This window comes from Manis javanica, chromosome 12 (genome assembly GCF_040802235.1).
Source record: "Manis javanica isolate MJ-LG chromosome 12, MJ_LKY, whole genome shotgun sequence".
Taxonomy (NCBI): Eukaryota; Metazoa; Chordata; class Mammalia; order Pholidota; family Manidae; genus Manis; species Manis javanica.
Window position 1 is genome coordinate 26,742,351 of NC_133167.1, and position 22,668 is coordinate 26,765,018.

A 22,668-nucleotide genomic window follows, 5' to 3' on the forward strand; every position below is an offset into this window, starting at 1 on the left:
TAAGCAATTTAAATCTCATTCACTTCTCTTAAAAACTATGACCTAGGTACTCTTTATACTTCCATTTCAGAAAAGAAGACATTAAGTCACAGGAAGTGTTACTGGGATTTAAATCCTGACAGTCTGACTGAGGAGCCTGCAATATTAACCACTGTACTGCATACAGTGGTAAGAATTAATCTTTATGCAATGGTTTATCTTTTTAAATAATAAACTTTTTTTAAGAGCAGTTTTTGGCTCACAACAAAATTGGACAAAAAATAGAGTTCCCATATACATCATGTCCCCCCCACCACACAACCTCCTCCACTATCAATATCTCACAGCACAGTAGTACGTTTGTTACCGATCAATGAACTTATATTGACACATTGTTTTCCCCCTAAAGTCCATAGTTTACATTAGGGTTCACTCTTGGTCTTGTACATTCTATGGATTTGGAATATCCACCATTGCAGTACCACAGAGAATAATTTCACTGCCTTAAACAACCTCTGCGATCTGCCTATTCAACTCTTCCCACCCCCTTAACCCCTCGCAAACACCGATCTTTTTACTGTCTCCATAATTTTGTCCTTTCCAGAATGTCATATAGTTGGAATCATACAGTATGTAGACTTTTCATATTGACTTCTTTCACTTAGTAATATGCATTTAACTTTCCTCCATATCTTTTCATGGCTTGGTAGTTCATTAATTTTTAGTGCTGTATAACATTTCATTGTCTGAAAGTGCCACAGTTTATGTATCCATTTTACATACTGAAAGACTTCTTGGTTGTTTCCATATTTTGGCAAATATGAATAAAGCTGCTATAAATATCTGTGAGTACAGTTTTGTATGGGCATAAATTTTCAGTTAATTTAGGTAAATACCGATAAGCACAATTACTGGATCATTTGATAAGAGTATATTTAGTTTTGTAAGAAACTACCAAACTGCCTTCAAAAGCAGATACACTATTCTGCATTCCCCCAGCAATGCATGAGAGCTCTCACTGTTCCACAGCCTCACCAGTATTTGGTGTTGTCAGTGTTCTGGATTCTGGCTATTGTATTAGGTATGCAGTGGTATCTGATTGTTTTAATTTGCAAATCCCTAATGAGACATGATGGCGAACATCTTTTCACAGGCTTACTTGCCATCAATTTATCTTCTTTGGTGAAGTGTCTGTTCAGATCTTTTGCCCACTTTTAAATCAGTTTACTTTGTCAGTGTTGAGTTTTAAGACTCCATGTGTATTTTGTATATAACAGTCCTGTATTAGTCTATTGCAAATACTTTCTCCCAGTCTGCCTGGCTGGTCTTCTCATTCTCTTGACATTGTCTTTTGCAGAGCAGAAGTTTTAATTTTAATAGAATCCCTTTCGTTAATTATTTCTTTCATCAATTGTGCTTTTGGTGTTGTATTTTAAATCATCACTGTACCCAAGTTCATCTATGTTCTCCCCTGTATTATCTTCTAGGAGTTTTATATTTTTGCAATTTACACTTAGATCTATAAGCCATTTTGAGTTAAGTTTTGTGAGGGGTGTATGGTCTGTGTCTAGATTCACTTTTCTTTTTTGCATGTTGATGTCCAGTTGTTCCAGCAATATATGTTGAAAAACTACTTTGTTACATTGCATTATCTTTGCTCCTTTGTCAAAGATCATTTGATTATATTTATGTGAGTCCATTTCTTGGCTCTATTCTGTTCCACTGGTCTATTTGTCTATTCTTTTATCAAACCGCTCCATCTTTATTGGTAATCAAGTAGTGTTATAGTAAGCCTTCAAGTTGATTAGTGTTAGTTTTCCAACTTTGTTCTCCTTCAATACTGTGTTGGCTATTCTGCATCTTTTATCTCTCCATATAAACTTTACAGTCAGTTTGTCACCATCCACAAAATAACTTCCTGAAATTTTAATTGAGATTGCATTGAATCTATAGATCAAGTTGTAAAGAACTGACATCTTGACAATATTGAGCATGTTGTCATTTTACTATCCATGAGCATGAAACATCCCGCCATTTATTTAATTCTTCTTTGATATCTTTCATTAGAATTTTTTAGAATTCTTCATAAATTTTATATATTTTGTTACATTAATACCTAAGTATTTCATTTTGGGGGGTGATAATGTAAATGATAATGTGTTCTTAATTTCAAATTCAACTTGCTCATTGCTAGTATATAGAAAAGGGATTGACTTTTGTACCTTGGCCTATCCTGCAACCATGCTTAATAATTGCTTATTAATTCAAGGAGGGTTTTTTTGTTAGTTATTTCAGATTTTCTACATAAATGATCATGTCACCTGCAAAGACAGTTTTATTTCTTCCTTCCCAACTTATATACCTTTCATTTCCCTTACTTGTTTTACGATATTTGCTAGGACTTCCACTGCAATGTTCAAAAGCAGTGGTGAGAGTAGTTGCCTGGTCTTAGAAGGAAAGCTTCTAGTTTTTCACCATTATGTATGATGTTTATAGTAGATTTTTTGGAGATTATGTGATTTTTTTCATTTTTTGCCAATTGATGTGATGGATTACATTAACTGGTTATTGAATGTTAAAACAGCCTTGCATACTTTGGAAAAATCTCAGTAGGTGGTTGTGGTGTATAATTCTTTTTATACATTATTGGATTCAATTTGCTAATAGTTTGTTGTGGATTTCTACATCTATGTTCATGAGAGATATTGGTCTGTAGTTTTCTTTTTCTCAAATGTTTTCATCTGGTTTTGTTATTTGGGTAATGCTGGCCTCACAGAATGAGTCAGGAAATATTCCCTCTGCTTCCATCTTCTAAGAAGAGATCGTAGACGGTTGTTATAATTGTTATAGTTTCTTCCTTAAATGTTTTGTGGATTCATCAGTGAACCCAACTTTCTATTATGGAAAGTTATTAATTATTGATTCCATTTGTTTAATAGATATAGGCCTATTCAGATAGACCATTTATGATTTATCTTTTAACAGAGAGTTTAATAAAACTATTCAGTGCTTCTCCTCTATGCCAGATATTATGCCAGCACCTAAGAGAACACATTCATGCACCTCATTCTTATTACAACCCTACCAAGTATTATCATCCATGTCTTAGAAATAAGGAAACTGACATCAAAAAGAACTAAATAACTTGCAAATGGTCGCAGAGGCAATAAGTCATACAGGTAGTACGCTATCTCAAAGCCACACAAATGTTTGACAAATGTTTTAGTTCCCTAACTAAAAGACTATTTAAGCAAGAAATGGGTTATATTTTCATTATGAGTGCATACTAACTAATAATTCACTTACCCAACAAATGTGTTTGGAGTGATTGTTATGTTAATAGCACTAGGATGTGAGCTTTTGGAGAAGCTGGTGTGTGAACTTTTGGATAGTGACCCTGCATTGCAAGGAAATATGTTAGAGATCTAATTAGCTAGTGTTACAATGATATTTTTCTATTTTCCCACTTGTTTCCCCCTGAACATTCATGGTATTATATTTGTTCTTTTCTTAAGCCTTCATTTTACTTATCTGTAAGAAGAGAATGATACCTTCTCAAAGGATTCTTATGAGAATTAAGTCAATCTATGTTTAATAATGAGCACAATTTCTGACACTTAGTTAATGCTTAATAAAGGTTAAAACAGTAGTAGTTGTTCAAAACAAAGCAAAGTAAAAACCCTATTTATCTATAATTATATTAAAAATAAAAATTACCTGGAGAATAATTTAGCCATCTAACTGGCATTATCTTCAAATAATACCAAAATACAAAATATTTTGATAGAATTAATTAAAACAAGTTCAGTTCATGTCTATGTACCCACAATAACTGGACTGACTAAATTTTAATTGTTTAATCTTGTTCATTTAGCACCGTGTACTGCAATTACCCACTTTAACAGAAATCAATTTCTCTACACAATACCATGATTTTAAACTTAGAGACATATTTATTATTTTTATTACAAATATTAATAATAATAATTTGAACTTAATAGAAGCTCTTTATTCTCAAAATTCTAAATGTTTTATTATATTTTTTAGTATGTTTTACTTTATTTACCTTGTCCAAATGAAAATGAGGTAGGATTATCTAAAGAGAACAATGAGAGGATTAAAGATGGTGGCATGAGAGGTGAGACAGAAACCTCCTCCCAAAACCACTTATACTATGAAAATATAGTTAATACAAGTAATCCAAAAAAAGCAACAGAAAAGAAGGTTGCACCAGAGTGCACACACCTGGAGAAAAGAGCAGACCTTAAGAAACAGGAAAACATACCAAAGTGGTGATCCTGTGGAACCCGAGCCTTTCCCCCACCCCAGCTCACCAGCAGGAGGAAAATAAATGGAGTGGGGAGGGGATGGAAGCCTAGGACTGATGAACACCCAGCCCTGGAGATCTGCTCTGGGAGCATGAACCTACATTGCATGGTGCTCTGGAGATGAGTGGGTTGGAAAGCTAAGATAGGCAGATAAATATATTATAGATAAATACTTGGAGAGATTGAGATTCCAGCTGCTTGTGGAAAACAGGGATCCACATCTGGCTGCTCTGGGACAAAAGAAAGGCAGGCAGTCTGAGAGACTTCCGAACAGCAAGAGGGCTGCTAAAGGGGCAGGGATTGCACACAGCTTGCTGCTCAGGAGAAAGGACAGGTGGGCAAAATTGTTCAGGAGCACTCTGCCCAGCAGGTTGGGAACTCTCAGGAACTTCAGGCACTCCATCCCCCTGGCTGGCTACACAGTTCCAAGGACCCGACCATGATACCCAGCCTGCTGTGCCTTCCTGCTGGATGGACAGCACCAGCTTGCAAACAAGCAGCCCCTGCCCTGGTGTCAGGCCAGCCAGAGGGAGGCCCCACCTATGGCAGCTAGGAACACAAAGCACAGAGGCTTACACCTGTGGGCTTGGACCACTTTTTCTGGCAGTGGAGACAGGCACAGCAGCCAGGAAGCAGTAAACATCTTTCCTCCCCCCAACATCAGTGCTGGACCCCTGCAACCCTCAACATTGCTCCAGAGGCTGAGCAGCTCCAGAGAGTAGAGCTTCTGGGCACTAAGGTTGCCACATACAAACATGAAACGTCAAAGGAAACTGGTTCAAAGCAAAATTATAAATACACCAGAGAAAGATTCAAATGAAATCAACCTCATGAATCTTCCTGAAAAAGATTTCAAAATAAAAATTATAATAAACATGCTCATGGAGGTACAGAAAAATATTCAAGAACTCAGGGAAGAATTCAGTATGGAGATTCAATCATGAAAGAATACAGTATCTGAAATAAAACATACAATGGAGGTATTTAAAAGCAGACTAAAGGTAATAGAGGAGATGATAAATGGAAGGTAAATTAAAGAGGAATACAAAGAACCTGAGGCACAGAGAGAAAAAAGGATCTCTAGGAATGAAAGAATACTGAGAGAATTATGTGACCAATCCAAATGGAACAATATTCACAGTATAGGGGTACCAGAAGAAGAAGAGGGAGGAAAAGGGATAGAAAGTGTCTTTGAGGAGGTAATTGCTGAGAACTTCCCCAATCTGGGAAAGGAGATAGTCTCTCAGGCCATGGAGGTGCACAGATCTCCCAACACAAGAGACCCAAGGAAGACAACACCAAGACATATAATAATTAAATTGGCAAAGATCAAAGATAAGGACACAATATTGAAAGCAGCCAGAGAGAGAAAAGATTACATACAAAGGAAAACACATCAGGCTGTCATCAAACTTCTCAACAGAAATCTTACAGGCCAGAAGGGAGGGCATGATATATTTAATGCAATGAAGCTGAAGGCCTCAAACCAATACTCTATCTGGAAAGATTATCATTTAACTTTGAAGGAGGGATTAAACAATTTCCAGATAAGCAAAAGCTAAGAGAATTTACCTCCCACAAACCATATCTACAGTGTATTTTGGAGGGACTGCTATAGATGGAAATGTTCCTAAGGCTAAATAGCTGTCACCAGAGGAAATAAAATCACAGTAAAGAAAGTAGAACAATTAACTACTAAGCACCTGCAAAATCAAATCAACTACCCCCAAAGTCAGTCAAGGGATAAATAAAGAGTACAGAATATGATACCTAATATATAAAGAATGGAGGAGGAAGAAAAAGGAGGAAAAAAAAAAGAACCTTTAGATTGTGCTTGTAATAGCATACTAAATGAGTTAAATTAGACTGTTAGATAGTAGGGGAATTACTCTTGAATCTTTGGTAACCATGAATCTAAAGCCTGCAATGGCAATAAGTATACCTATTGATAACCCCCATAAATGTAAATGTTCTAAACACACCAATTAAAAGACAGAGTCACTCAATGGGTAAAAAAACAAGACCTGTCTATATGCTGCCTGCAAGAGACTCATTTCAAACCCAAAGAAATACACAGACTAAAAATGAAGGGATGGAGAAAGATATTTCATGCAACTAATAGGGAGAAAAAAAGCAAGCATTGCAGTACTTGTATCAGACAAAATAGGCTTCAAAGCAAAGAAAGTAACAAGAAAAACAAAGAAGGATATTACATAATGATAAAGGGGTCTGTCCAAAAGAGGATATAACCATTATAAATATCTATGCACCCAATACAGGAGCACCTACATTTGTGAAACAAATACTAACAGAATTAATGGGGTAAATAATGCAATGCATTCATTTTAGATGACTTCTACACACTACTCACTCCAAAGGACATATCAACCAGGCAGAAAATAAGGAGACAAAGGCCCTGAACAACACATTAGAACAGCTGGACCTAACAGACATCTACAGAACACTCCAACCAAAATCAGCAGGATACACATTCTTCTAAAGTGCACAATGAGCATTTTCCAAAACAGATCATATACTAGGGCACAAAAAGAACCTCAGTAAATTGAAAAAGTTTAAAATTGCATCAGCCAGCTTTTCAGATCACAAAGGTATGAAATGAGAAATAAATAATGCAAAGAAAACAAAAAAGCCCACAAACACATGAAGGCTAAACAACATGTTCCTAAATAATCAATGACCAAAAAAAAAAAAACAGAGATCAAGCAATATATGGAGACAAATGACAAGAATAATTCAACACTACAAAATCTGTGGGACACAGGGAAGGCCATGTTAAGAGGGAAGTATATTGCAATACGGGCCTACCTCAGGAAAGAAGAACAATCCCATATGAACAGTCTAAACTCACAACTAAAACTAGAAAAAGAAGAACAAATGAGGCCCAAAGTCAGTAGAAGGAGGGACATAATAAAGATTAGAGCATAAATAAATAAAATTGAGGAGAATAAAACCTTAGAAAGAATCAATGAAAGCAGGATCTGGTTCTTCGAGAAAATAAACAAAACAGATAAACCCCTAGCCAGACTTATCAAGAAAAAAAGAAAGTCTACACATATGAACAGAATCAGAAATGAGAAAGGAAAAATCACTATGGACACCACAGAAATACAAAGAATTATTAGCATATTAAAAATTATATGCTAACAAGCTGGATAACTTTCAAGAAAAATACACTGTCCAAGAAGAAATGTACAACTTTCTAGAAAAATACAACCTTCCAAGGCTGACCCAGGAGGAAACAGAAAATCTGAGCAGACCAATTACCAGCAACAAAATCAAACTGGTAATCAAAAAATAACCTAAGAACAAAACACCTGATCCAGATGGCTACACCACTGAATTTTATCAAACATTTAGTGAAGACATAATACCCATCCTGGTTAAAGTTTTCCAAAATGTAGAAGAAGAGGGAATACTTCCAAACATACTCTATGAGGCCACAATCACTCTAATACTAAAACCCGGCAAAGATACCACAAAGAAAGAAAATTACAGATCAATATCCCTGGTGAATATAGATGCAAAAATACTCAACAAAATATTAGCAAACCAAATTCAAAAATACATCAAGAAGATCATCCATCATGATCAAGTAGGATTTATTGCAGGGATGCAAGGATGGTACAATATTAGAAAATCCATCAACATCATCTACCACATCAACAAAAAGAAGGACAAAAACCACATAATCATCTCCAAAGAGGCTGAAAAAGCATTCAACAAAATTCAACATCCATTCATGATAAAAACTGTCAACAAAATGGGTATAGAGGGCAAGTACCTCAACATAATAAAGGTCATATATGACAAACCCACAGTCAACATCATACTTGACAGCGAGAAGCTGAAAGCTTTTCCTTTAATATCAGGAAAAAGACAAGGATGCCCACTCTCCCCACTTTCATTCAGCATAGTTATGGAAGTCCTAGCCATGGCAATCAGACAACACAAAGAAATAAAAGGCATCCAGATAGGTAAGGAAGAAGCCAAACTGTCACTATTTGCAGAAGACATGATATTGTACATAAAAAAATGCTAAGGAATCCACCCCAAAACTACTAGATCTAATATCTGAATTCAGCGAAGTCACAGGATACAAAATTAATACACAGAAATCTGTTGCATTTCTATACACTAATGATGAACTAGCAGAAAAAGAAATCAGGAAAACAATTCCATTCACAGTTGTATCAAAAAGAATAAAATACCTAGGAATAAACCAAACCAAGGAAGTGAAAGACCTATACTCTGAAAACTATAAGACACTCATGAGAGAATTTAAAGAAGATACCAATAAATGGAAATATATCCCATGCTCAGGGATAGAAAGAATTAATATTGTCAAAATGGCCATCCTGCCTACAGGAATCTACACATTCAATGCAATTCCTATCAAAATACCAACAACATTCTTCAACAAACTAGAACAAATAGTTCTAGTATTCATATGGTACCACAAAAGACCCTGAATAGCTGAAGCAATCCTGAGAAAGAAGAATAAAGCAAAGGAGATTATGCTCCCTGACTTCAAGCTCTACTACAAAGCCATAGTAATCAAAACAGTTTGGTACTGGCACAAGCACAGACTCATAGACCAATGGAACAGACTAGAGAGCCCAGATATAACCCCAAGCATATATAGTCAATTAATATATGATAAAGGAGCCATGGACACACAATGGGGAAATGACAGCCTCTTCAACTGGTATTGGCAAAACTGGACAGCTACATGCAAGAGAATGAAAGTGGATTATTGTCTAACCCTATACACAAAAGTAAACTCAAAATGGTCAAAGGTATGAATGTAAGTCATGAAACCATAAAACTCTTACAAGAAAACATAGGCAAAAATCTCTTGATTATAAACAAGCAACTGTTTCCTGAACGCATCTCCTGTGGCAAGAGAAACAAAATAAAAAGTTAACAAATGGGACTACATCAAGCTAAAAAGCTTCTGTACAGCAAAGGACACCATCAGCAGAACAAAATGACATCCTACAGTATGGGAGAATATATTTGTAAACAATATATCTGACAAGGGGTTAACATCCAAAATATATAAAGAACTCACATGCCTCAACACCCAAAAAGCAAATGACCCTGTTAAAAAATGGGTAGAGGATATGAACAGACACTTGTCCAAAGAAGAAATTCAGATGGCCAACAGGCACATGAAAATATGCTCCACATTGCTAATTATTAGGGAAACGCATATTAAAACCACAATGAGATATCACCTCCCACCAGTTAGGACAGCCAACATCGAGTAGACTAGGAATAACAAATGCTGGCAAGGATGCGGAGAAAGGGGAACCCTCCTACACTGCTGGTGGGAATGTAAGCTAGTTCAACCATTGTGGAAAGTAATACGGAGGTTCCTCAAAAAAACTAAAAATAAAAATACCATTTGACTAGGGAATTCCACTCCTGGGAATTTTCCCAAAGAAAGCAAAATCTCTGATTCAAAAAGACATATGCACCCCTATGTTTATTGCAGCACTATTTACAATAGCCAAGATATGGAAGCAACCTAAGTGTCCATCAGTAGATGAATGGATAAAGAAGATGTGGTACATATACACAGGGGAACATTATTCAGCCATAAGAAACAAACACATCCTACCATTTACAACAACATGGATGGAGCCAGAGGGTATCATGCTCAGTGAAATAAGGCAGGCAGAGAAAGACAAATACCAAATGATTTCCCTCGTTTGTGGAGTATAACAACAAAGCAAAACTGAAGGAACAAAATAGCAACAGACTCAGAGTCTCCAAGAAGGGACTAGTGGTTACCAAAGGGGAGGGGTGTGGGAGGGCGGGTGGTGAGGGAGGGAGAAGGAGACTGAGGGGTATTATAATTAGTACACATGGTGTTGGGGGGATCATGGGGAATACAGTGTAGCACAGAGAAGGCAAATAGTGACTCTGTAGCATCTTACTACACTGATGGGCAGTTACTGCAATGGCTTATGGGGTGGACACGGTAATATGGGTGAATGTAATAACCATATTTTTTCATGTGAAACCTTTATAAGAGTGTATATCAATAATGCCTTAATAAAAAAAAAGAAAATATGTACATCCCTGGTGTATTTAAAATTCATAAAAATTCAATCTACATACATTTTCAGGTACCTTTCATGTTTATCAAATAATCAACAAATATGTGTATTTTATAATAACACTAGTTAGCCCTTATTGAGCAGTCCATTCTAGGCACTGGTAAAAGCATTTTATATTATCATCTTATTTAATCAATTCAATAGTCCAGTGGGATGGTACTCTTGGTACTGTACAAAAAACAGTACTATATAATAGTAGTAGAAAATTAGGTTTCTTTCTTACAGAGCTTAAAATCTACTCAAGGAAATAAGACATAAGTACATGAAAAGAAAAATAACTTAGCCATTAAATAATAAGGCATGAGGTATGACAAGGTAGTGCCTAATTAACTACCAATTAAATGATGCACTAAGTGTATTAAGGACAGCAGAGGGAGAATTCTAAATTCAAGTGTAGCTAATAACATTTTACTAGTAAGTATGCATGCCAGCACTGTCCTAATCATTTATAGATAGATGATAGATAGAGATAGATAGATAGATATAAATGATAGATAGATAGATAGATAGATAGATAGATAGATAGATAGATGATAGACAGATAGATGATAGATAGGTAGATAATAGATAGATCGATATAGATAGGTAGATGATAGATGATAGATATAGATAGATGATAGGTAGATGATAGATAGATAGATAGATAGATAGATAGATAGATAGATAGATAGATGATAGATAGATAGATAGATGATAGATAAATGGGTAAATGGATATAGAGACAGGGATAGATAGAGATAGAGATAGAAGTATTTAATCCCAACAACAAACCTTAAAGTAAATACTAGCATTCCAGATTGTTGGGTTTTTCCCCTGAAGATTCTGTTATATAGGCTAAATTATACTTTTATTATACCCTAGAAAATAAACATAAAACATTTATTAGCCCATTACAAAATTGTTTATCTCTGACTTGGACTATAAAAAGAGCAAAATAAGTATCAGCATTACAAAGTCACTAGAAAATAATTTCAGCGCTTTTTAGGGAAGGAGAGAGGAGAGGGAATGAAGTAAATGAGGAGGAGAGCTTTGCAGCCCACCCTTCTTCCCCACTCCTCCCACTGACTGTCCTGCCTGTTGTGTCCTGCCAGGAAATAAGATCACCGGAGATGTTTTCACTAGTGTTGGGACCAGGGGTGGTGGCTGTTCAGTGTGACCCTCTTCCTTCCTTCATATAACCCAGCAAATATTTGTGTCTTTATCATAGTCATCTACTCAGGCGGGTAGGAAAGTGAGTGCATTAAAAAGCAGGAAGCGCACCTGGTAAATTCCCATTTCAACTGGGCTGGTATTCCCTGGCAATTGCACAATATAGAAGGGAATAAATAAAAGGTAATTGGATACCATCAACCACCAACATTTCCAGCTAATGACTGCAAAATGTGTGAATATGTTACCTCCTAAGCCCAGCACTGAATGACTGGCTCCGTGTAATATTCCAAAAAGTGAATTGAATGGGATTTGAGTGGAAACCCCTGATATTAAAAGTGCTTATCAATTTTGCATGAAATTAAACACAATACTTAAGCCTCAGAAATCCAAATACTTAGTTCAAGTAATGTTTAAACCATGTACTCAGAAAAGGCACTTCCCTGTCTCTAGGCAGTTTCTTGGGTGATGCATAATACATGCAGTAAGGGAAGGAAAAAGCTGGCTAATCTCCCAAATTATCACCAGTCTCATCTCACCAATCAAATGAAAAGATTATTGTGCTTTGTGTATTCTTTTTGAATAAGAATTCATAAAATGTTTAACCGGGAAAATGATCCTTTGGGGTGCATTATTAATAAATACTGTAGATAAAAGAATGTCTGATGGAATTTTGACTGGAATGTATAAAGAGGCAAAACTCCAATGAATATTGAGGCAAATTTTGTATTTTAAATACTTAGTAAAAAAATAGTTACATGAATATTTCATGATAGTAATGTATCTTCAAACTTTTTTCCTCCTTATAAAACTAACATATTCTTAAAGTGGAAAATTTAGATAGTATGGAGAAGAGAAAAATAGAAAAACAAGGAATAAATGATCCTCAATAATTCCACCTCCATAAGTCCATTGTTGATATTTTGGAATATTTCCCTTCAGCCTTTTATCTGTATACATTTTTTTTCTTAAACACAATGCAGATTATATCTATATATAACTTTGTATTCATTCCTTTGTATTATATATTCTACCATAGCCATTTCCTCAAACCAATGAAAACTCTTTATAAACACTATTTTTAATGACTGCATAATGTTTGACAGTAAGTATATATTAAACAGCATCACTTATTTAAATATTGTCATCTTTACTGGATATTAAAGCTGTTTCCCGTTTCGATTTTTTGCTATTATAAATAATTCTGGAGTTAATCAACTCTTGCATAAATCTTTGTGTTCATTACTGATTATCTCCTTGAACTACATTCCAGGAAGAATTAGTGGGTCAAAAAGAATAAACATTTTCAAGGTATTTGGTTCACAATGCTAAATCCCAAGTGATTCTAGAGATTTCCAGTTTTAGTAGGAGTATGTGGTATACATGAGAGCCTACCTCCCCAAATGCTCAAGAGGAAGGTTACAAGCTTGGAACCTTTGTTACCTGTAGATTTTCTAGACCATCATTACCTCCCACATACTGAATAAAGAGTATTAAAAATGGCAGCTAACCTATGCTTTCAGTTGGTAAAAGCCATACCAAAGTGAACATTATCTTGCATCAGTAAATGATAATGAAAATGAAAACTGCCAATAAGGACCAGGACTAGCAGATTTGAAATGTTTTCCTCAAGCGCAGTCATGAGAAGCTCTGTACTGGAAGCCTCTTGTCTGAGTCCCACTGCCTGAGCCAGATCACTTCCATAATTTAACCTGGACTTGTGGAAGTCATTTTTTAAAATAAAAGTTTTATGCATCTTCATTGGAGAATATTTCCAAATTAAAGAACAGTTGAGAAAAAGGAAAAGAAATCACCAACCAAAGATCATGACCATTTTGGTACACTTTTTTCTTTGATTTTTTCTAAGTATTTTATTTATTACATCTATTCTGCATGTTTCTTTGAGCATAAAATATGACTTTTCCCATGCTATTAGAATTTTTTCATAATTCTAATTGATGGAAAATATTCCATTGCTATAAATCTATATTTGTATAACCTAATATGGGCAATTTATGTTGTTTCCAAATATAATATTTATATTATAAGTGAAGATGAATCTCAGTGTATAAAACTATTTCCATATTTATCTTATTTTCTCAGTATAAATTTCCAGGAGCAGGGATACAAGGTCAAAAGATGTGTAAGTTTTAAGGCTTTTGATATTTTTAAGCAAGATGACTTTTTTCCCCAAGCAAAGCCATGTGATATATGTAAGTCTTTGTCTCTAATTTATGGATGGAGACTCTCAGAAGGGAAGATAAGTGCAATATCTATAAGAAGCTGAGTAAACTAATGGAAAACATGAAATGGCAATGTCCAATAGGTTTTGTATCACATAGATCCTGGACTCTCTAAATATCTAAAATCAGATTGTCTGTGAAACTAAGGGACAAGCTAAGATCACATAGTTAGTCCGGGGCAAAAATCTGAGTGGATTTCTCTGTTCTGTGAAAGCAAGTTCATTCCAAGATTCTTTTAACCATGAAGCAAAAGAGGAAACACTGTGTAGAACTACACATGCTCGATGAGATATGCCAAGAGAACAGAATAATGAGCTATGTATGAACAAATGAAAACACACTTTATATGGAAACTATAACCCCCCCACACACAGAATTTAATGTGTAATACATATTTAGGAAAGTTATGATATTCTTAATTGAGACTAGGGAAAGAATACAAAAATGGGCAAATGACACGAATGGGCAATTTATAAACTAACAAAATGAGTAATAAGATAAACTAACCTTGTTAGAAATCAACAAATGCAAACTAGTTCAACTGTGGGTATTTTTTACTTGCCAAGTTGGCAAACACTTAAAAAGTGCTTTCACCACTATTGTAGGAAGTAAAAAGATGCAGCTTCTCTAGAGGGCAATTTGGCAATATGTAGCAAGTTTCTCCCATTTTTCTCAGCTTCTCACCCAGTAATTCTACTTCTTATAACTTATACTAGGGAAATAAATTTGCAATAATCATTAATGTAGCTGGATGCTCATCAGGGCATTGTTTGTAAAATGGCAAAGTAGAAATCAACTAAATGCCCCATAGGGTAGGAATAATGGAATATTATTAGTGATTACAATTTGTTTTTAATATATTATGAATGTCATAGGCAAATTTCTATGATACAATTTAATGGAAAAATTCTGGCAATATTACTACATACATAATGAGCTATCTAGCTATGTATCTCTCAAAAAACATTAACATGATTGGTAAAATTATTTGATAGTTTTAAATGTTTTAAACATTTTTCTTGATAATTAGAATAATAAAATTTAATAACTGAATAACTGTGGAAATGAGGGATATAGAATTTTCATTATAATTTCCTTTTTCCTATCACAAAACTGACATATCTTGGTATTTATCATACATTATCCTAGGAAATGTTTATTAGATCTGTATTCATTTTTTCAAAGATGACTAGAGTAATGTTCAATGATAAAACTTCATCTCATGGTGATGTGTATCACTTGGAGGGGGGAGAATCCAGCTTCACTGATCTTTAAAAAAAAAGCTTTCCATTTAGAGAATCTAAATCATAATAGTCAGCTCCTCTTCCTACTTCACACTCACCTATCATATCCCAGCCCACCAGAAATCAGCATCTCCAAGAGGTAAAGGGTCCCAAGCAGAGGCTTCATTTTTCTGCAGCAAGCTAGAAAATCCTGGGCTTCTCCTGCAGGTCAGTGGATCAAGTGTCTCTGAGTATGCATAAAGGCATTTGGCTCCCACACTCAAGATAAGATAAATCAGTTTTGGATATGTCAGCAGAAATGAATGTGAGCAGTTGCTTCATTAACTCCATCATGTCCTCAAACAGCTTTTTCTACTAGTGGAAAACATTACCCTTTGACTTCTCACTTCTCCTGTAAAATCAAATTTATACAAGCTCTTGGCTCCACCAGATCCAGAAAGGTTCTTTCCCACATAAAGTCCTCATTTCTAGGACTCCTATCACTTTTACTCAGGAGCTGACCATTCCTGCTGTTCCCTCTGCAAAGGTTGCTGGGCATAATAGGTTTTGTGTCTTCTGCTCTGGTCAGGGCATGGTTATTACTCAGGATATCCACTCCCCTTTGCAACCTAAGGCTTTATTTTGGGTCACATGCCTTCTCTTGTTCTAATGGACCACATCACCAGCTTCTTAAACAAATCCAGGTCTCTCCAAACCTGAGCAGTGAAAATATTTTAAATCCTTCCCCAAGTAGAGTTTCCCATACAACCCTCTCACATAAAGGACTCTTATCAGAAAGCCCACATTTTCAGACAAACTCAGAATATGCCTGAATATCAAACAATAAACAAGAAAAGTAAAAGATCAGGCTAAGATCACTGCTAAGAATCTAACTGAGCAAGGCAAACTTTAGTGCAGAGTAGAGGATTTAAACATGGTCCTTGGCATATGGAGGCCTAGTCTAAATCCTTTGCCCTGTATTTATTCATTCATCCATTCATTCATTCTGCAAAAATACAATGAGTACCCACTATATACCAGGCATTAATACAAAGATGAATGACACAGACAGAGTCTTGGCCTTTATGCAACTCACAGTAGAGCTGACAGAACAACAACAAACAAGTATATATACAGAGAAATAATACAACTGTAAGTAAAGGGAACCAAATTTAGAGAACAGGGGATAATCATAGGCCAAAAGTATGTTGAGATAGGCCTGTCCTGACTGATTTAAGATTATTTTTGAGTTAAGTTCCTAATGATGTGGTTCATGGAAAGGACTACAGGAAAACTGTTCTAGGAAAGGGGAACAATATGTATAGAGGTCCTAGGGAAGAAATGAGCTTGGGGTGGTAGAGGAACTGGAAGAAAGTCAGGGTTTGAGTGAAGTGAGAGCAAGAGAGAGTGATGGAAGATGAGGTCAGGAAGATAAATGAGGGCCAGATCTTGAAGAGATCATGGACCATGGAGGCACTTTGTATTTTTTCCTAAGAAATCATTGAAATGGTCTTGGTTTTATATTTTCAAAGATTCCTCTGGTTGCTGCATAGTGAGTAGGCAAGAGCAGGACAAGAATGGGAACATAAAGACCAGCAGGAGGACACCCAGCATTCCAGGAGAGGTGCTGGGGCCTCGGGCTAGTCATGGGTACATGGCGAAACATGGTCACACTGGGAATTTATTTGGGCAGCTGACCTAACAAACTTGTTTATGGAATGAATATCAAGTATGGGAGATATAGGGAACTCAACAACAACTCCTACTTCTGGGGCCAAGAAATGGAGTGAGAACTGGTGACCTTACAAGACGGGAAAAATTGAAGGAGGGGTAGGTTTGAGGAGATGAAAAGTCAATCATTCTTTTTTGGCTCTGATAAGTTTGAGATGCTTACTAAACATCCACAGGATTGTCAAAAGTGCAGCTGCTATTGCAGGCTGGAGCTCACAGGGAAGTTGGAGTGCAAAACATAAATTTGTGACTCCTCAGCATGTAAGACATGGTGTTTGAAGCCACGTGGTAGAGAACAACCAGGACGTGAGTGCAGATGGAACAGGGAGCAACAAAGACTGAGCCTTGGGTCTTAGGTGGAAAACAGAGATTGTTACGTCTTAGAAGCCAAGTGGGGAAAGCGTTTCAAGAAAGTGGGAGTTACCAACTGGGCCAAATATTCAGAAGTTGAGTCAGATGAGGACTGAAAACTAGCAATCTTCTCCAGCAGGACAGAGTCTCCTGGAGACCTTGAAAAAAGCAATTTCAGGCAATATGTGGTAGAGAAAAAAGCCTGATTAGAGTGGATTTTCAGAAGGAAAGGCAAGTGAGTATAGAAAATGCCATCACCGTAGCTTGCCTAATGGAAACTTCATTATTGTGGTCTTCCATCATCCCCTTGGGATATTGTCAATCTGGAAGTCTTGAATTTGAGTTTTGATGATGTTCAGAATGAGGGGTAAAAGGCAACACTACACTCTTTCCTTGCATCCAGGTGCAGGGACTGGGCAGCCGCCTCAGTAGTCCTGACTCTGAAGCAAGGGTTTTCATGGAGCTGTGAATTCCACAGAGGGAGAATGGAACAGAGGAACTGAGGGTGTTTTCTTTCCACTGCCTGCTAATTGGAATGGGACCAAGCTGGACTCAGGGCAGAATGATGCATGGGTAGTCTAACTAAAAAGCAAAATTAGAATAGGCTCACCCCAAGCAGATATGCAATTCCATGTAGTTATTCTGAAGCAAAAGAACATAAATGAAAACAAGAAATGCATGAAACATACAGCCAAACAGTACATACAAACTGTGAGTAGAAAGCTGCAAATAATTTCTGAAATTATGTTGTGAGGACATTTGGCTTTCCTGCACAGGGCTTGCCTAATAGTCACTGATAATTGGATTTTCCTCAATCCCCACATCCAATTTTACTGTAATATGTGGTCTCCTGCCAACCCACTGGCCAAAGATTATCTTTCTGCAACCTCATGGAATGCAGGCAGTGACCTAGAGCACTTGGGGCCAATGAACTGGAACCACGGGCTTCCCACTAACAAGGGTGAATTATTATCACATCTTCCCTGGCGATTAGATTATTCCTTATCGTTGTGTTTTATAGCTTTCTAGTTAGTCATTTCAACACAATTTATTCACAATAATAGTGTTTTTATTATTGCTGTTTTATAGTTCCTATAGCAGTAAAATTTATTCTCAACTCTATTATTACAATATTCAACTACTAATGGAATTCTTGTTTTTATTTGGCTGTGCTTTAAAGCCAGAGCGATAAAATTTACTCCCAAAATATTACAGCCAGTTTTATGTTCTCTAGACTACTTGATAGAATGCCTGCAAACACATGTGGTTCTTCTGCCAAAACACAAACCCACTGTAGAAAAAAAGCAGGACTTGGTTCTTATTATGGTGAGGCCTGTGTTTTTTGATAGAGGAAGTAATAGGATGAAAGAAATGAAAAGACCTTAGAGACTGCCGATTTAGAGGAAAACTAAATGCTAATTGGCAGAAATATTTGTTTAAAAAACTCAACCTCTTTTTATTACCTAGACATTTCCATCTTTATCCTGCAAGATAATGTGCTCTCAAAATGATGCCCATGATTTCTCATGGCTGGTTGTCATATTATTTGGAGAGAGGCTGCTATGAAATACTATCACCAAAGACTGACTTAAGATTTGGAAGGCACACGAGCCAAGCCAGCTCACCACCTCAGTGGCTCCTTAGTTGTGCTCACTGGCTCTGAATTTGCAGTCATCACAGTGAACCTCATCACTTGTCATGCACCTTTTACACCCAGTGATTTTTATGACTGAGTCAAAGGGCTGGAACATGAATTATAGCCCACACAATGGAGCAAAGTATCAGTAGGACTCAAGAAAGAGGTGTGTCAGACTGGCAGAAATGAGGGTGTTTAAGGGCTCGGTCTCAGGTGGATGGTAGGTTGACTTAAGGTCACAAGCAGGCATGAAGGCAGACTGAGTAGAGATACAGGCTGTTTGTCACTCAGAGATGCAACCTTAGCAGCAGAAGAGGCAAATCTAGATCTCATTCCTTGGACAGCAGCAAGAATAGGTTCATGTTCTGACAGAAGCTTCAGAGATTGTTTCTATCATCTAAGGCAATAAATGAGTGCATGGGTGGATGGACAGATGTGTGGACAGATGGAGGAATGGGTCCATGGATCAATGGATGGATGCGTGAATCTGTGTCCATGTTATTGTCAGACGGCCTAAGTCCATTGGCTAGATCCAGCCTCTTCCCTATACAACGAGGCATTTGGCTTTCTGTGACCATCTGCTCCCCTTTACCCAGCTGTGTCAGCTGTGGTTGTGCCCTACTGAAATCTGATATCAAGGGAGAAACTTCTGGCTATGGGTACTTTAAACTTGAGACAAAGTGCTACCTAGACATGTTCCAACCCATGACTGAACACAGAAGTGGTATGGGGCTCACCAGTAGTACCTAAGCAGGATTCCATAAGCACTCTTCTTGTCGCTGCACCATAGAATGAGGCTCCTACACAATCTTCCTCTCTCCCCCTTCACTTTTCACAGGTATAAGACCTCCATCATGGTCTGAAGGCTCTCCTTGCCTTCTCCTGCTTCCTCTCCCTTTTATCATTCACAAGGATTTCACCTTATAAATCTCTTCCACTTTTAACTCCATCTTGTTTCTCAGATGATCCAGCCAATACACCAACCAGACTCCAGGACAAGTGAAAATAAGTGAATGCTATTGGCCCCAAGCCTTAGAGATCTCTCTGCACTTTGTGGGCAATTAGATACAGAAACAAAACTTCAGCCTGGAAAACCAGGGGCAATGTTACATAGCCAGTCCTTAGCAAGCTTCTAAAACCTAGCCAGCAAACTACAGAAAGTCACATGCTAGCTAAAGAGCACATCGTGCTAGTTGGCTTAAGAAAAAAAAAAGTGATTTCTGTCTCACTGCTTGCATGCCCTTTCCAAGGTGTTTAAAGAACTGTATGGCAGGCTCCTCAATTTTTTGTGGAGGTGATAAACTTTGCCCTTTCTCTTGTGCTAAACTATCTTCTATTTAGATCATCAAGGGAAAGAAGAGAAACAGGAAAGAAATATATGCTCCCAAGTGCGAGGAGTGGAGTAGGGAGGACAAGGAGACCAGGAAGCTGCCTGAGGGGAACTTGGAAACCCCAGTCAACTGCCTGCATATGGGGTGGTCCTAGAATCAAGGTGCAGTTGGGGCAATTACTGTGGGAATTAGCCCTTTGGCTACTTTCCCATCTATTTGCACTTGGATAGTATCTCATTCAGTATCAGCCATCAACTAGTTCTCAAAAAGAACACTTTGGATGCATCACCCTAGATCATCACTGGAGATAAACAGGGTTATCATCATGGACTCTGCTTCCAAGGATCTCTCAGGTATTTAAAGACAGGCAAAAGATATGGAAACAAACTAAGTGTCCACCAATAGATGAATGGATAAAGAAAATATGGTATGTATGTGCAATGGAATATTATTCAGCCATGAGAAAGAAGGAAATCCTGCCATTTGCGAGAGGATGGACATGAATGGACCTTGAAGGCATTATTCTAAGTGAAATAAGTCAGACAGAGAAAGACAAATACTATATGATATCACTTATATGTGAAATCTTAAAAAAAGCTGAACTCATAGAAATAGAGGGTAGAATGATGGTTACCAGGGGCTGGGGGTGGGGAGAAATGGGGAGATGTTGATTAAAGGGTACCAACTTCCCATCAGAAGATGAATCAGTTCTGGGGATCTAATTTATAGCATTGTGATTATAGTTAATAATATTGTATTAAATACTTGAAAGTTGCTAGTTGAAAATGGGTAAACCTTGAATTCTCGCACCACAAAAATGGTATATAGTAATGTGGTATTTATATGACATGGTAATTTTATGACATGATGGAGGTGCTAGCTAATGCTATGGTGCTATTTTTACAATATATTAGTGTATCAAATCAACACTTACACCAAATGTTATATGCCAATTACATCTCAAAAATGCTGGGGGAAAAAATATATATATATACAAGGAGAAGGTAACACAATTAGAATAGGCTTCCTTCTCTTCCCTGGATTTTCCTCCAGGCTCATTGCCCTACACAGTTTCATTTATGCTCACTATATTTAGCAAGATCATTACAGATCATTACCAATTATTGCATTCATTGTCAGAACCTCAATGCAATATTAGATGGTACAAGTGAACAGCACTGGGTTAGTAATCAGAAGCCTTGGGTTCTAATTTTGTTTCTACCATTTATCAGCCATGTGAAATTGGGCAAACCTCACCTGTCTTCCTTCATAAACGATTGTACTTGTCTCTTCTCCCACACAGGATTGTGAGCCATATTAAATGAAATAATGTATGTGAAAGCCCTCTGAAAATTGTAAAAACCATAAAAGATGTATGGTGTAATTATCATTGACACTAATAACAAGGATCTGTAACTAGATTATAGTTCTACACAGTGTTATTCCAGTATGATAACCACACTATATAGAAGAGAAAATCTTCCCAAATGGAAAAACGTGGAGCAATTTTTTCTTTCGCCATGAAATTTCTTAACGTGAAGCTCACTAGAGGATTTTTCTAAAGGTAGGGTAGGTGGTGGAAATGACTTTTCAGCTTTACATATATTAGAAAAAAGATTTTTGAAAAACATTTCTGAGACACAGCACCTGTTAGAATGAGTTATATCTTAGCTACTAAAATCAAATGTATATAATCTATATAATCCTATATTTCTATTTATAAAATAAGAAGTTTATTGTTATACATATAAGATTTATATTGTTATAAATACAAGATTTAAGATAAGATTATTAAGATAACATAGCTTATTGATATTGATATATAATATGTATATAATGTAAATATATTTTATATATTTGTATAAGAAGTACAATTGACTTCTTATATAAAAATTCCATAATTTAATATAATTCCTATTCCTGTGAATTTCCCTATATCTCTAATATAATTTCTTTAAAAGGATAAAAATTGACACTGTACTTTATTTCACATATCAAGCTAATTTTATACACAGAAAAATATTTTTTATTAAAACTCCTATAGGGTTTAATAAACCCAAATACATTCAGAACTTTAGTTCCACACTTGTACACTGAGATCAACAGATTTCACACAACTCCTACTTGTTACTTCCACACATTGAAATAATATTGTCAGTGAAGGGTCAACGTCTCTTACTCTAACTTTTTACATCCTGTTTGCTTCTATTAGTATTTCCTTAACTCCCTAGAAGGATGCCATGTTACTCTGATGAAAACTCTTTTGAAATTTAAAGCAAATTATAGAATTATAAAGAAAGTTTACAGAGTTATACTATGTCTCAGATACTGTGCTTTAATGCACAACCAGTCTTTATGTAGTAGGATCAATTATTGACCCCAATTATAGAGAAGGAAACAATCACAGAGGACTTCATATATCATGTAATCAAAAATCATCAAATGTGGGCTGGGGACCAGCACCAGCATTATCATGACCCAGATGCCATCAGAAACCCCAGAATCTCCACTTTAACAAGACCTCCCAGGTGGGTCACATTTTGTTATCTTT

General features: G+C 36.4%; 1 protein-coding gene and 1 long non-coding RNA gene across 3 annotated transcripts in view; one reads left to right on the plus strand and one right to left on the minus strand.

Moving 5' to 3' along the window:
- The window catches only part of CPO (carboxypeptidase O), a 62,521-nt gene that overhangs the window by 15,023 nt on the left and 24,830 nt on the right, over positions 1-22,668 (minus strand). Inside the window, exon 1 of one of the 2 annotated variants that reach the window (XM_036995010.2) lies at positions 15,188-21,754. The exons of the other annotated variant lie outside the window; for it this stretch is intronic. Coding sequence (XP_036850905.2) covers positions 15,188-15,255 — 68 coding nt within the window. The 5' untranslated portion in view covers positions 15,256-21,754. Of the gene's footprint in view, positions 1-15,187; positions 21,755-22,668 lie in introns of those variants that run through there. 2 annotated transcript variants of the gene reach the window in all.
- The window catches only part of LOC140844975 (uncharacterized), a 68,170-nt gene that overhangs the window by 12,329 nt on the left and 33,173 nt on the right, over positions 1-22,668 (plus strand). The gene's annotated exons all lie outside the window — the stretch shown is intronic.